Below are 12,882 nucleotides of genomic sequence, written 5' to 3'. Positions count from 1 at the left end.
ACAGCTGTGAGCAATCCATGCTCTGTCTCCTCACCACTCCATTAACAATGACGCCGCACTAGACGTGAGTATTGGACAATAATAAATGACCAATGGACATAAAATCCAGATGACAAAGTAAAGTCCCTATATGAATATAATGTAATTAAAGGGACACTCCAGTGCCAGGAAAACAAACCGTTTTCCTGGCACTGCAGGTCCCCTCTCCCTCTCCCCCCCCATCCCAGGTTGTTGAAGGGGTTAAAAAAAACCTTCAGTGACTTACCTGAGTCCAGCGGCACTGGTTCAGGGTCCGCCCACGCTCCTCCCCCGCCGCCGTCATCCGGCAGGGGGAGACCTATTGCGCATGCGAGGCCGGCGGCGGGGGAGACCTAATGCGCATGCGTGCCAATGCCGCGCACACGCATTAGACCTCCCCATAGGAAAGCATTCCAATGGGGATTTCAGCGACACTGGAGGTCCTCACATAGCGTGAGGACGTCCAGCGACGCTATAGCACAGAAAATCTGTGCTATAAATCAGGAAGTGCCCTCTAGTGGCTGTCTAGTAGACCGCTTCTAGAGGTGGAGTTAACCCTGCAATGTAAATATTCAAGTTTATGAAAACTGCAATAATTACAGTTGCAGGGTTAAGGGTAGTGGGAGTTGGCACCCAGACCACTCCAATGGGCAGAAGTGGTCTGGGTGCCTGGAGTGTCCCTTTAAAAATACATTTATTTATATATGTTTAAAAAGGAACAGTAATTGAACCAAAAAGACAAAAAAAAAACACTAAAAAAGGAACCTTATAAACACAAAATAAAGGGGAGCTCACACGCTCTAAGTAAGAAATGGGGTAGAAGGAGTTAATGAGCAATGGAGGCTGCTTGTTAAAAGAATGATAAGATGGAGACAATGATGAATCCTACTCGTATATAGGTTACAAGGTGGTTGTGGTGAGTAAAAAATATACTCTGAGAGAGTTTGAACAATATAATACCTATAGGAAATATATGCAATGTAGCAGTTATTAAATCATATAACCTAAGGATAGCAGAGGGATAATGTCTCTGAAAAACATTATATAGCTAAGCCTTTTTTGAACTTGCTAAACACTGAATCGACTTCAAGGTCGCTGTCTGAAAAAAATATTGTAATGAAGGCAAAAGGCTAGGTTGATTGTAAAACAGAGACACGTGTAAAGTAAATCGGTCTGTTATCCGGTAGTTGTGGTGAGTAGAAAAAATAGACTCACAGAGAAGTTGCATCGAATATCTTCGTTGCTAAGCAGTATAATACCTATGAAATGATGCCTCAAGGGAATATATACAATGTTGCAAAAAATTCTATAACCAAAAAAAAATGCAAAAGGATACTGTCTCTAAAGAGAGTTTGTAGTTGAGCCTTCATTAAATTTGCTAAATGTTTAGTCGATTTCAAGGTCGCTGTCCTTAAACAATTATGCAAAGAAGGCACGTAAAAGGAAGCAAAATATGCTTTAACCCCTTGAGGACCGATGACAGTCCTGAACTGTCATAACGGTACCATTTACTTACCTGATCGCCGCCGTTCCCCCTGGCGGCTATCAGCGTTGCTCCCGGTGTGGGGAGACTGCCTGACAGCCCAGGCAGTCTCCTCTTGGCGAATTAGTACCCCTAGGCCCTGTGATTGCTCAACAGAGCGGTCACTTGGCCGCAATATTGTGCTGACAGGTAGTCTCCCTGCATGTGTAAAATAAAAAAATTTAAAAGTTAATGAATAAAAATTTGTGTGTGTGTGTATATATAGACATATATTATATCTAAATGTCTATATCATATATATATATATATATATATATATATATATATATATATGTCATACTAAGTGTATTTTTATATTAATATAAAAATACTTATAGTTAAATTACACACGTATATATAATAACTATATATATTGTGTGTATATATATTATTATAAAATACAAATAATAAGTAAATTATAATAAATTTAAAAACAAATTATATATATATATATATATATATATATATATATATATATAATGTTATTCTAGGTGTATTTTTATATTAATATATATTTATATCAAAATACACTTCGAATAAAATTATATATACATCTATGTATATATAAATAAAACAAAATAATACGAAAGATATATATATATATATATATATATATATATATCCATATACAAAATTACATAAATAATTTCATAAATATACACGTAGACTTAAAATTTATATATATTTAAATTCTACATGCTTATTTATGTAATATTTTTTCATAATTTTTTTTTGTAAATATATTTTTATTGAACGTTTCGTTTTTGTTTGTTTTTTTTTTGGTTGTTTTCAACATGAAAAAGAAAAACATGGACTCGCAGGTCCCTTTGGTCATTCGTATAAGCTTATACATCGTAAGGCATGGTATGTCAGACGTGTCTTGGCGACTCGCAGGTCGCTTCCTTGAGTAAATAGCATGTGTATTGTGGACTTGCAGGTCCGGTGGTAAATAGTTATGAATAGTACTCTGTTATATTTGATGTGTACCATTTCTACGTTGGGTAGTTTTGTATGCCCCACAGATTTTTGTCTATTCCCCCGTGCCTACCCTGTAGCCACTAGGCAGTAGTGAGACATGTGGGCCATCTAATGTGTAGGGTCCCATCAGGACACCAGCCCCCTAGTGACCTTGTGTCTAGGGTCCTGAATGGCGGTATAGTGGGATATTGACCCCCTACTTTGGTATGATTCGGCTCTGCCCAGCGATATATATGGTGTTGATGGGAATAACCTAAGGGGCATCTTGTGTTTCCCTCTAAACTAATTAACTTTGTAGCTCACAAAACTGGCGCACTTCCACCCGCGAGGCCGCAGACCGTTTTGGGTACTGCAAGTGGTCGCACCCGGACAGGTGTCGTAGCCCCCCCAGTCGGCCCCTGCGCCGCTCCCCAGGTCCCCCGAACCCACGCTCCACCTGGACCTGACAGTAAACCACAGGGAAAGCATTAGGGTTGTGTCTTTTTTCCAGTACAAAGGTATTAGGTGTTTTGCGACATTAAGAATTCGGATGGTCAGGGAGCATTTGTATCGTGATGTGGGGGTTGTCGTGTGGTGCAGGAGGTACGGGGCGGGCTGGAAGGGTGGGACATTGTCCGTGAACAGGGCCATTATGGCAGCTATTTTCTCCCAGAACGGTACTATGAGTGGGCATTCTCACCATATGTGGAGGAAGGATCCTGCCCCTCTCATTTTTTCATAATTAAGTCATTTTATTGATTGCAATTTGCGGGACCTGCCTAACAACCCAGGTCAAAAATCCAGAGAATTTAATTTGCTAGCACTTTATTTAACCCTGTAACTTTCCAAGACACCATACAACCTATATATGGGTTTTTGCTGAACACAAATATCAGTGTTTTAAAACAGTAAAACATATCACAGCGATGACATTCTCATTGAAAGTGAAGTTTTTTTGCCTTTTTCACACACAAACAGCACTTTCACTGATGATATAATTGTTGTGATATGTTTTCCTGTTTTGAAACACTAATATTTGTGTTCAGCAAAGTCTCCCGAGTATAACAGTACCCCCTCTCTCTCCCCCCCCCCCCCCCCAGGTTTTATAGTGTTTTTTGAAAGTTACAGGGTCAAAAAAATTGACATTGGAAATTGCTAGGTTGGTTATGTTGCCTTTGAGAGCGTATGGTAGCCCAGGAATGATAATTACCCCTATGATGGCATACCATTTGCAAAAGAAGACAACCCAAGGTATTGCAAATGGGGTATGTTCAGTCTTTTTGAGTAGCCACATAGTCAAAAACACTGGCCAAAGTTAGCATTCATAATTGTCTTTTGCATTTTTAACACACAAACAGAGATTTATGACTGATAATAATGTTACAATATCACTATTGATACAATTTAAAAATATACATTTTGAAACCGCAATTTCCTTTTTGTACTTATAGCCCCATAATTTGCAAAAAAAAAAAAGCATGTAAACACTGGGTGTTTTTAAACTCAGGACAAAATTTTGAATCTATTTAGCAGTTTTTTTTTTCATTAGCTTATGTAGATAAGTAAAAGATTTTTCAAGTAAAAGTCAAATAACATGTTGTTGTTTTTTTGGTTTTTTTTTTAAAGTAAATTATTATTACAGCTAAACTCAAACACTACAAAAGTGTTAAAACAGCCCTTAACATACAACATGGCCAAAACAGTCCGGTCCTGAAGGGGTTAAACAAAAGGCAAACCTCCCATGCTAACGAAACAATTGCCCTAATAATAATAATAAAGAGATGCATGCTGGTTGAGGAAGGCAGGAATGTTTGCATTGAAATAACCATGATGACATGATCTAGTACTCCGAAAAGCAGCACCAGAACCATGACCACAAGGCAGATGAGGGATTTTTTTTAGGGAGAAAGTGAGTTGGCAAGCAGCCTGAAGGAGAATAGTATATAGAGAACCAAATAGTGTAGTATGTTTTGATAATAGAGGTGATAATATAAAAAATCTTGAATGCATTTAACAGAGCTAAAACCCGCTCTGGTGTGAAAGGCGTGTGAAAGGCGTGCAGCGGTATTGATCCCCGCTTATGGGATATGAGGTGGATTTCCTTCGTCTGTGGTTGGTTTCCTCCGTCCGTGGTATAATAGACACTCGGGTAGGAAGAAACAGCCAATAGTGTTCACTGTGTAAAACAATAAAATAAAATGGGTACTCACAAGATAGGAGCAGATCTACTGCTCCTGGATGATAGTGTTGGTGGTATGATCCCCACCTAGGATTACTTGGAGTCCGGAATGATAAAAGGATGCCAGGTAAAACGTTGACTAATGTGTATTAAAAGATAAATAATACAATTAATAGTAACCAAATATACTTTAATAATTATAAAATACACAATATAATAACCATAAACGCGTTTCACCAATACGGCGTTATCAATATGGGGAAAAAAAAGCTTTTTTTTTTTTATTGTGTAGCTATTATGGCAGGCAATATGGTAGCCTATTTTGTATGTCTACACAGAGATTTTTTTTGTTAGGCTTTTTACTGCTTTTTTGGGATGCCTGAATTACCTTCCCAAATTTATTTAAATACAGAAATTTGGGTGTGCTGATCTAAATGTGTATATATATATTATCTATGACTGCACTCATTAGGACAGAGGAATAAATGCATTGAGTCTATAAAAAACTAAATGGTAAAGATACAAATTAATTTATAAATGTGACTTAATGATATTGGCAAAGCAGGCAAGTATTTTCAAAAAGTGACCTTGCACATTGTGTCTAAATTAAATTAAGTTATCGCACAGCTAAGCAACCTTTCTTATTGACATAAAAATTTCAGTCTACAAACAATTTAAAAAAACGAACAAAACTAAGTGTGTTCTGTGCTCTATGCAACTTACTTTTGTAGTCTTAGCCAGGCTCTACTTGATTTTTTTTATCTTTATGTTTACACGTTAATACTCTGAGTTTTATTGCCATGAAGCTTATAAAATTAAACGTGACAAAAACAATTCTCGCTGCTCAATTCTCTGCCATCCAGAAGTTAAATCACTTTTGTTGATTAAGAGTCTACATGAAATTTTTTTTTTTTTCAAATCAGATCTTAAAGCACATTGTGTTTGCTTAAGAGGTTCTGACGTTCTGCTTTCTTAGTGGAACTTTAATCACACACAGAAGGGTCTTGCAGATTATTACCAGAGATGGAGATAAGAAATTCTATATTAAAGAAATGTAACTTTTTTTCTGGAAGTAGGTGGGGAGGTTGAGGGAATCTTAGTCAGGAAAGGTAAAGCTAAGGCTGCATAGACAAAGTGATTTTAAACCATACATGGAAGAAAATTGAGTAGTTAGACTGCAGGGGCATGATCTATATATAAAAATCACAACGGTAAAGTTGTTTTGGTGCTTAGTGTCCCTTTAAGAGCAACCTGCTTTGCTTGACATTTATTCAATGTTATGTTGGCTGCATTCTGGTAGCACAAGCTTTAGTCATCTTGCATGTACTTTGGTGGACTTAACTGATCTGTATTTGCAGATCCTCCTACAGAAGATCATCTGTTGCAGAATACACTATGGCCAGAGGTTCAGAAGCTGTAAGTTTGACATTTTTCTTCCTCTACATTTTCTAGTGTGGATCTTTAATACTACGTATATTACTTGTATTTACAAAATATATATTTGTAATCTATGACAAATATAATGAACTGTAGAAATATATACCTTTTTGTTCTGTAACTGGGTGTCTCCATCTTTGCTCCCATCAATTATTGTTATAATCTCTGTCTCTTGCACCTGGCATCCAGCACAGAGGAAAGAAGTCATTCCTCTTCATTGACACGGTTTGCCCTTGGCTTTGTCTTGTCTAAACTGGATCATGATGTGATTTGCTAAATCTTTAATCTAAATTTATTTTTATTTTTTTTTTTAAATGGGCGAATCTCATGGGAAAAAAAAAATCATAGGGGATTTTCAATGTTTTTATTCAGTAGTGTAAATTGAAGAGAATGGCCAGTTGCCCTAAAAGTAATTATGATTATCATTACTAAAGCAATAACATATTTCACAGCGCTTTAGAATCTTGGCAGATAAAATCAAACTTGACAGACAATAGGTGTAAAGGACACTAAAAATGTGGGAGAGAGTAGAGGAGGTTGGCATTTATTTGTGCCCTTATTGCATATTTTGATTTGTGCTTGTTAAGGACAGGAGAAAGTTTAGAAGTGCGAAAGTAGAATTTCTGTAGCAGAGGGAAAGATTCTGCTTGGCCTAGTTAAGTTATGTGTAAGCAATGGCGTACACACAACCCATGGGGCCCCGGTGCGAAAACTGATCCGTGCCCCCCCCCTTACTCTGCGCGGGTTGGGGCCGCAACAGATGGCGGCGGGCACCTGGTCGCAGGGCTGCGACCCGTGCGACCGCGGTATGTACGCCAGTGCATGCATAAACACATACACTTAAAGGACCACTACAGACACCCAGATCAAATCAGCTCAATGAAGTGGTCTGGGTGCCAGGCCTCTCTAGTTTTAACCCTGCAGCTGAAAACATAGCAGTTTAAGAGAAACTGCTATGTTTCACTGAAGGTTAATCCAGCCTCTAGTGGCTGTCTCATTGACAGCCGCTAGAGGATTTTCTGCGTTTCTCACTGAACTCGCTGAACGTCCATAGGAAAGCATTGAGTAATGCTTTCCTATGGGCGGTTTGAATACGCGCATGGCTCTTGCCACGCATGTGCATTCGGAGCTTAGAGGCAGATCGGGACGGAGAGATCCCCAGCGCCAAGGGAGTCCGGCGCTGGAGAAAGGTAAGTGCTTAAGACACACACACACACACACACACACACACTCTCATGAACAGACGCACACATTTACTGACAGACACACACTCATTCAGACGCATTCAAACCGCCCATAGGAAAGCATTACTCAATGCTTTCCTATGGACGTTCAGCGTCTTCTCACTGTGATTTTCACAGTGAGAATCGCAGAAAATCCTCTAGCGGCTGTCAATGAGACAGCCACTAGAGGCTGGATTAACCCTCAGTGAAACATAGCAGTTTCTCTGAAACTGCTATGTTTTCAGCTGAAGGGTTAAAACTAGAGAGGCCTGGCACCCAGACCACTTCATTGAGCTGATTTGATCTGGGTGTCTGTAGTGGTCCTTTAAGTGTATGTGTTCATGCATGCACTGGCGTACATACCGCGGTCGCACGGGTCGCAGCCCTGCGACCAGGTGCCCGCCGCCATGTGTTGCGGCCCCAACCCGCGCAGAGTAAGCGCGGGGGGGGGGGGGGGAGGGCCCATGGGTTGTGTGTACGCCACTGCTTACACATAACTTAACTAGGCCAAGCAGAAACTTTCCCTCTGCTACAGAAATTCTACTTTCGCACTTCTAAACTTTCTCCTGTCCTTAACAAGCACAAATCAAAATATGCAATAAGGGCACAAATAAATGCCCTTAAATGCCCCCATGGGTTGTGTGTACGCCACTGACCAGGAGTTTTAACAAGTGGGGCATGAAGAAGTCATGGATGGTAATTGATATCCAGGTTTTACAGAAAGTGTGAGATCATAAAATGTTATTGTGGTGTAAGCTGTTTTTATATACTTACATTCTGTGACATTAAGGAAATGGTTGCAGGTGGTTAAAGCTGTATTTTTAGCCCAGCACTAGTTACCTACACCAGGCAGTTGTAGATCAAGTTGTGTGGGTTGACTGCTATAGAGAAAAGATAGCTAACTGGTTTTCTTAAAAACCATCATAATTCTAAAATGTCTTTCAGAATAAAAAAAAAAACCTGTATGCAACTAGAAGAGACTGGGTCTAATTTTATAAACAGAGCTGTGTCGTTTTGATGATCGGATAGTGAACAATTAAGAAATGTTTTATACAGCTCTATATGTATATGGCATATCAGACATATAGTGATGGGGTTGTTGGTTCATCAATGTTAGCAAGGCAGGAAACAACTTTTTTGCTGGGTGTTCTCTGTAATTATTCTGATTTATGGCAACCTAAAGTTTAAGTGCAGTAGACTCGTACAGCAATTAAAGGAGGTGACATGACCATACATGCATAAAGCCTGGCTAAAGTATCAATATATTGTAATTAATGAAGGTCAGTGATGCATAAAGCCATTCTAAGGTATCATTGTATTGAAACGGATGAAGGTTAGTGATACATAAAGCCACTCTAAAGCATCAATGTATTGTAATAGTTGAAGGTCAGTGATGTCCACACAGATATACACAATGCTGCATCTCTCTGGGTGTTCAGAAAAGGGTCTTCCTTTCTATCTAATGATATGACACGATACTACTACAGACCTTATTACATTTTGGATAGTCCCATTTAGGGATTGATGGGCATTGTTTAACTCTGTCATTCAGTACTGGTTATGTATAGTGTTGGCTGTCTTGTTCAGTAAATGTATTGTTTGGGTGTAGATTCATTTCGAGATGTGGACATATTTATCACATGTCCAAAGGTCTGGATTCAGGAACTTACAACCCAATTTAATTTATGTAAATTGCAGTTGCTATCTCTTCATCTCTATTGTCTTACTACAAAGTGTGCTGTCTAGTCTTTCGAACCCTTTGTAACTATTCCTATAAATTTCTTTATCTCCTAAATCTTTTTGTATTATGGCAACCCTGTTATATGTTCCATTCTGCTCTACCCCAAAGCTGTACATGTCCGGATGTAGCCCTCTGTGTTTCTAAATGGTTTTACACCGTAATAAACCATTTGTTTGATACATGCTACATTCGATCATATTAAAGGAACACTTCACACATATAAAGCACTTGAGAAACCTTTAATTTGGGTATTTCAGTCCTTGCTGGGGAAGAAGGGGAATGCTTGCAAAAGCTGCAGGCAAAACAAGAATAATTTTGCAAGCTATATTTAGATATACTCCCAATAAAAAAATTGCATAAGTAAGTGCATGACTGTTTAAACTTAGGGTATATCAACTCGTTCGTGATTAAAAAAGAAACAAGTGAGAGGTGGGCAATAGAGTGTTTCTTTAAAATGTGGATCGATATCATTAAGCACTTTAAAGATGTGTATGCACCTGAGATCCCTTTAGTCACTCTCAGTTAGCATTTACACTAGACAAATTATTTTTATTAAATGCTGGAATGCTATTAAAATGCATCTAAAAACAAATATGTGGGGCGTGGCCTTGATGCTCACTGTAATGAACATCCCCCTCCGAGGTGTAGCCAGTTAACATCGATTAAACACCCATTTTTCATCAAACTTAGTACAAAAAAACAACTATTTTGTTGCCCTATCGATATGTCGCACCGATCAGGTGAAAAAAATTAAACGTAAAACTGCCATGCTGCAAATTTCGGCATTACTCTCACCACAGAAACCTGCCAAAGATAGCGTCGACGAGCCGAACTCCCGGACATTATTCTCTGAAAACAGCAATCTTGCCTCCACCTCCATTTCAATCATAACACTGGCCTCAGAATCTCCAGTCAAACGAATGCTCCATAAGCTCCAGGTGTCACTGCAAGCTAAATTAGCAAAGCTGGCCCGAGATGTCAGGGCAGATATCAAAGTAATAGGCGAACGCAAAGCTCATCTAGAAAAAAAGACCGAATAGACATCTGTCCTCTCTTATAACCAAAGTCACTGATTAATAAGATTGTTATAGGCGCAATAACATCCGCCTACGGGGCATCTCAGCGGAGATTAAACTGCAAGAGCTACAGGTATATGCAACAGTGCTGCTCCAGACCTTGGTCCCTGAGCACCCAGAGCACGACCTTCGTTTAGACCACATATACCGCCTTCCATAGACAAAACATCTACCTGCCTCTCCCCACCGTGATGTAATTGCGCGACTACACTACTTCTCTGCGAAGGAAAGCATAATGCAGGCCTCAAGGAATACAGAACAGTTCCCCACCAAATTCACAGGGGTTAAATTATTTGTGGATTAATCTGTGCCACCTTTACTAATTGCAAGGAATTCACACCTTTCACACATGCTCTACGAGACACAGGAATCCTATACAAGGGGGTGTTCATGTTACTAATCCAGAAGATCGAATGAAGTTCCTGAAAGAGTGGAAATTTCTGACAACTCTGCCTGACAAACCAGAGTAAAACCGCCCTACCGAAAATCTCCAGCGAAACTCATGAGTGAATGGACCATTGTCCGCCCAAGTAAATGACTATACCTTCCACGCGAAGAATTCCTCACTGGGCAAGTCATCTTGCCAACCTCAGCATCTCACAGCGGGCCCGCATGAGCATACCTAACCCACTTTTTTGTATTCCTATGTGCTTAATTGGTTTCAGTATACCTATAACTGTAACTAGGTTTGCGTATAATATCACTACACATTACTAACTCTCTAGCCATGTGGCCAGATGTTAAAGTGATTTGTTGAGATTTTCACCGGTATGCCCTGGTGCTAGATGTGTGATAGCTTTATGCTAGCAACCTAGCTTTTCACACTCTTATTGAAGAGTGTAAGATACACTTATTGAATGCTGCACCAACAATGAGGCACATAAAAAAAAAAAATTCTACCGATGGTATCTAACACCTAGTCACATGTAAAAATTTATCCTTCAACTTCAGCAGAATGCTGGAGATGCAAATCTGGAGAAGGAACTATGTACCAAATCTGCTGGAGCTGCCAAGTAATCCAACCACTTTGGTCTGAAGTCCACTTATTTTTCCAAGCTGACAGACATCTCGGTCACACCAACCTTTTGCCTTTTCCTTTTTTTTCTCATCTACATCAAGTATAGCCCATAAACAAATTATAGCAATCACTATTCCAGCAGGCCAAAACTTGATTGCCTCCTCTTGGAAGCAAACTACATGCCCAAGTACAATTCAACTTATGGATAAAATACATCACGATTTCCTCTTTGAAAAACTGTCTGCCCATACGCACACCTATTGCGCTTGTGTACTTGTACTCTACAAAAAGAACAAGGAAGGCAAGCATCCACTGTGATCCACAACCCTTAGGCTACTTTCACAGGAGACACATTCATACTTAAATGACACCACTCCAATGCTACAATATGGACGACTTAAGACTGTAACACACTCTTAAGACGCTGTAACGGTTTTCTGTTGTTCTCATTTATTGCATTTTATTTCTTGTCATCCCCCATTTTCCCCGCCTCCTGCGGCTCCTTTATGCACACTTTAGAGTTCTCATTCAAAACCACAACAGTTCTGCCACCTATGTTTGAAATAACTGTTACATTGCAACAGGACTAGGGATTTCGACAATACTGGTTATGAAGAAGAAAACAAATGTAAAAGAAATATTCACAAAAATATACAAATACATCTACTGCCAATATCACCTTTCCTGACTTGTAACCCACAATCTTGGCAATTATACTTCTATTGTCACGTAGAACCAGTTTGATGACTTTGCGCATTTCAACTGTACCTATTATGTATTTCTGTGAAAGACGATGTATGCTGCCCATGTTTTGTGTTCATCTCTCCGTATTCCCTCTTTTATAATATTGGGAAAAAAACAAAAACCCATATAGCTCTCAAGAATTTTTTAATTTTTTTGAATTGTACCTATTTTTTTTTTTCTATTGTAAACATTTATTCATTATGTTGGGTTATGCCCATGGTTGTACTTGGAGACTTTATTCATTTTTTTTTAAAGTTGTTACTACAACTTTGATTGTACTTTTATGAGCTGCTGAGATTGACTAAGCACCTTGGGACTTTTATATGTAAGGCATGCAAATGGTAACCTGTTGTAGCCATTCAGTTTCTGAATGAGCTTAATGCATTATCTATCCAACACATTAATATAAAATTAAGATGAGCTGATCCTTCACTTCAGCTACTGTTGACCATGCTATCAAGAGCTGTCTTCGTTTTCTTAGATTAATTTTTATATTTTTGGAAATACATTTTACTTTCACTTGTTTTTAGGTATGGACATGGCTATGAAATATTCTCTGTAGCTTGTAACCAAGCACGAACTGTGATTGCTTCAGCATGTAAGGTAAAGAGAAAATATTTTGCTTGTTTTTGTTTGTTTGTTTGTTTGTTTGTTTTGCTTTTTGTTAACGTTAAGTGGCTCTGTTATCTCACCAAACATTTTGAGTATTTCATAAAGATAAAATCATTTAAAAAAAAAAGTGGGGGGAGGAACAGCTTTGTCGTATGATAAAAGTGACAGATCCTACTTAAACACCTGCCACCATGGGATTTCTGTAAATTGAGTAATCAGCATATACCGTATATACTCGAGTATAAGCCGAGTTTTTCAGCCCATTTTTTGGGCTGAAAAACCCCAACTCGGCTTATACTCGAGTCAAGGTCTGTATTATGGCAATTTGCATTGCCATAATACAGACTGGGGGAGA

At 38.8% G+C, this 12,882-nt stretch overlaps 1 protein-coding gene across 2 annotated transcripts in view; it reads left to right on the top strand.

Annotated features, from left to right (window-relative positions):
- ELP2 (elongator acetyltransferase complex subunit 2) overlaps positions 1 to 12,882 on the top strand; it is a 162,159-nt gene that overhangs the window by 131,368 nt on the left and 17,909 nt on the right. For both annotated transcript variants that reach the window (XM_063451860.1, XM_063451861.1), the window contains exons 16-17: positions 6,035 to 6,092; positions 12,446 to 12,518. In XM_063451860.1, the coding sequence (XP_063307930.1) occupies positions 6,035 to 6,092; positions 12,446 to 12,518 (131 nt within the window). The remainder of the gene's footprint in view (positions 1 to 6,034; positions 6,093 to 12,445; positions 12,519 to 12,882) is intronic.

The sequence above is a fragment of the Pelobates fuscus genome, chromosome 4 (genome assembly GCF_036172605.1).
Source record: "Pelobates fuscus isolate aPelFus1 chromosome 4, aPelFus1.pri, whole genome shotgun sequence".
In the NCBI taxonomy this organism is placed as follows: domain Eukaryota; kingdom Metazoa; phylum Chordata; class Amphibia; order Anura; family Pelobatidae; genus Pelobates; species Pelobates fuscus.
Note: the sequence above shows the minus strand (reverse complement) of the source record. Positions and strands in the feature narration are given on the sequence as shown.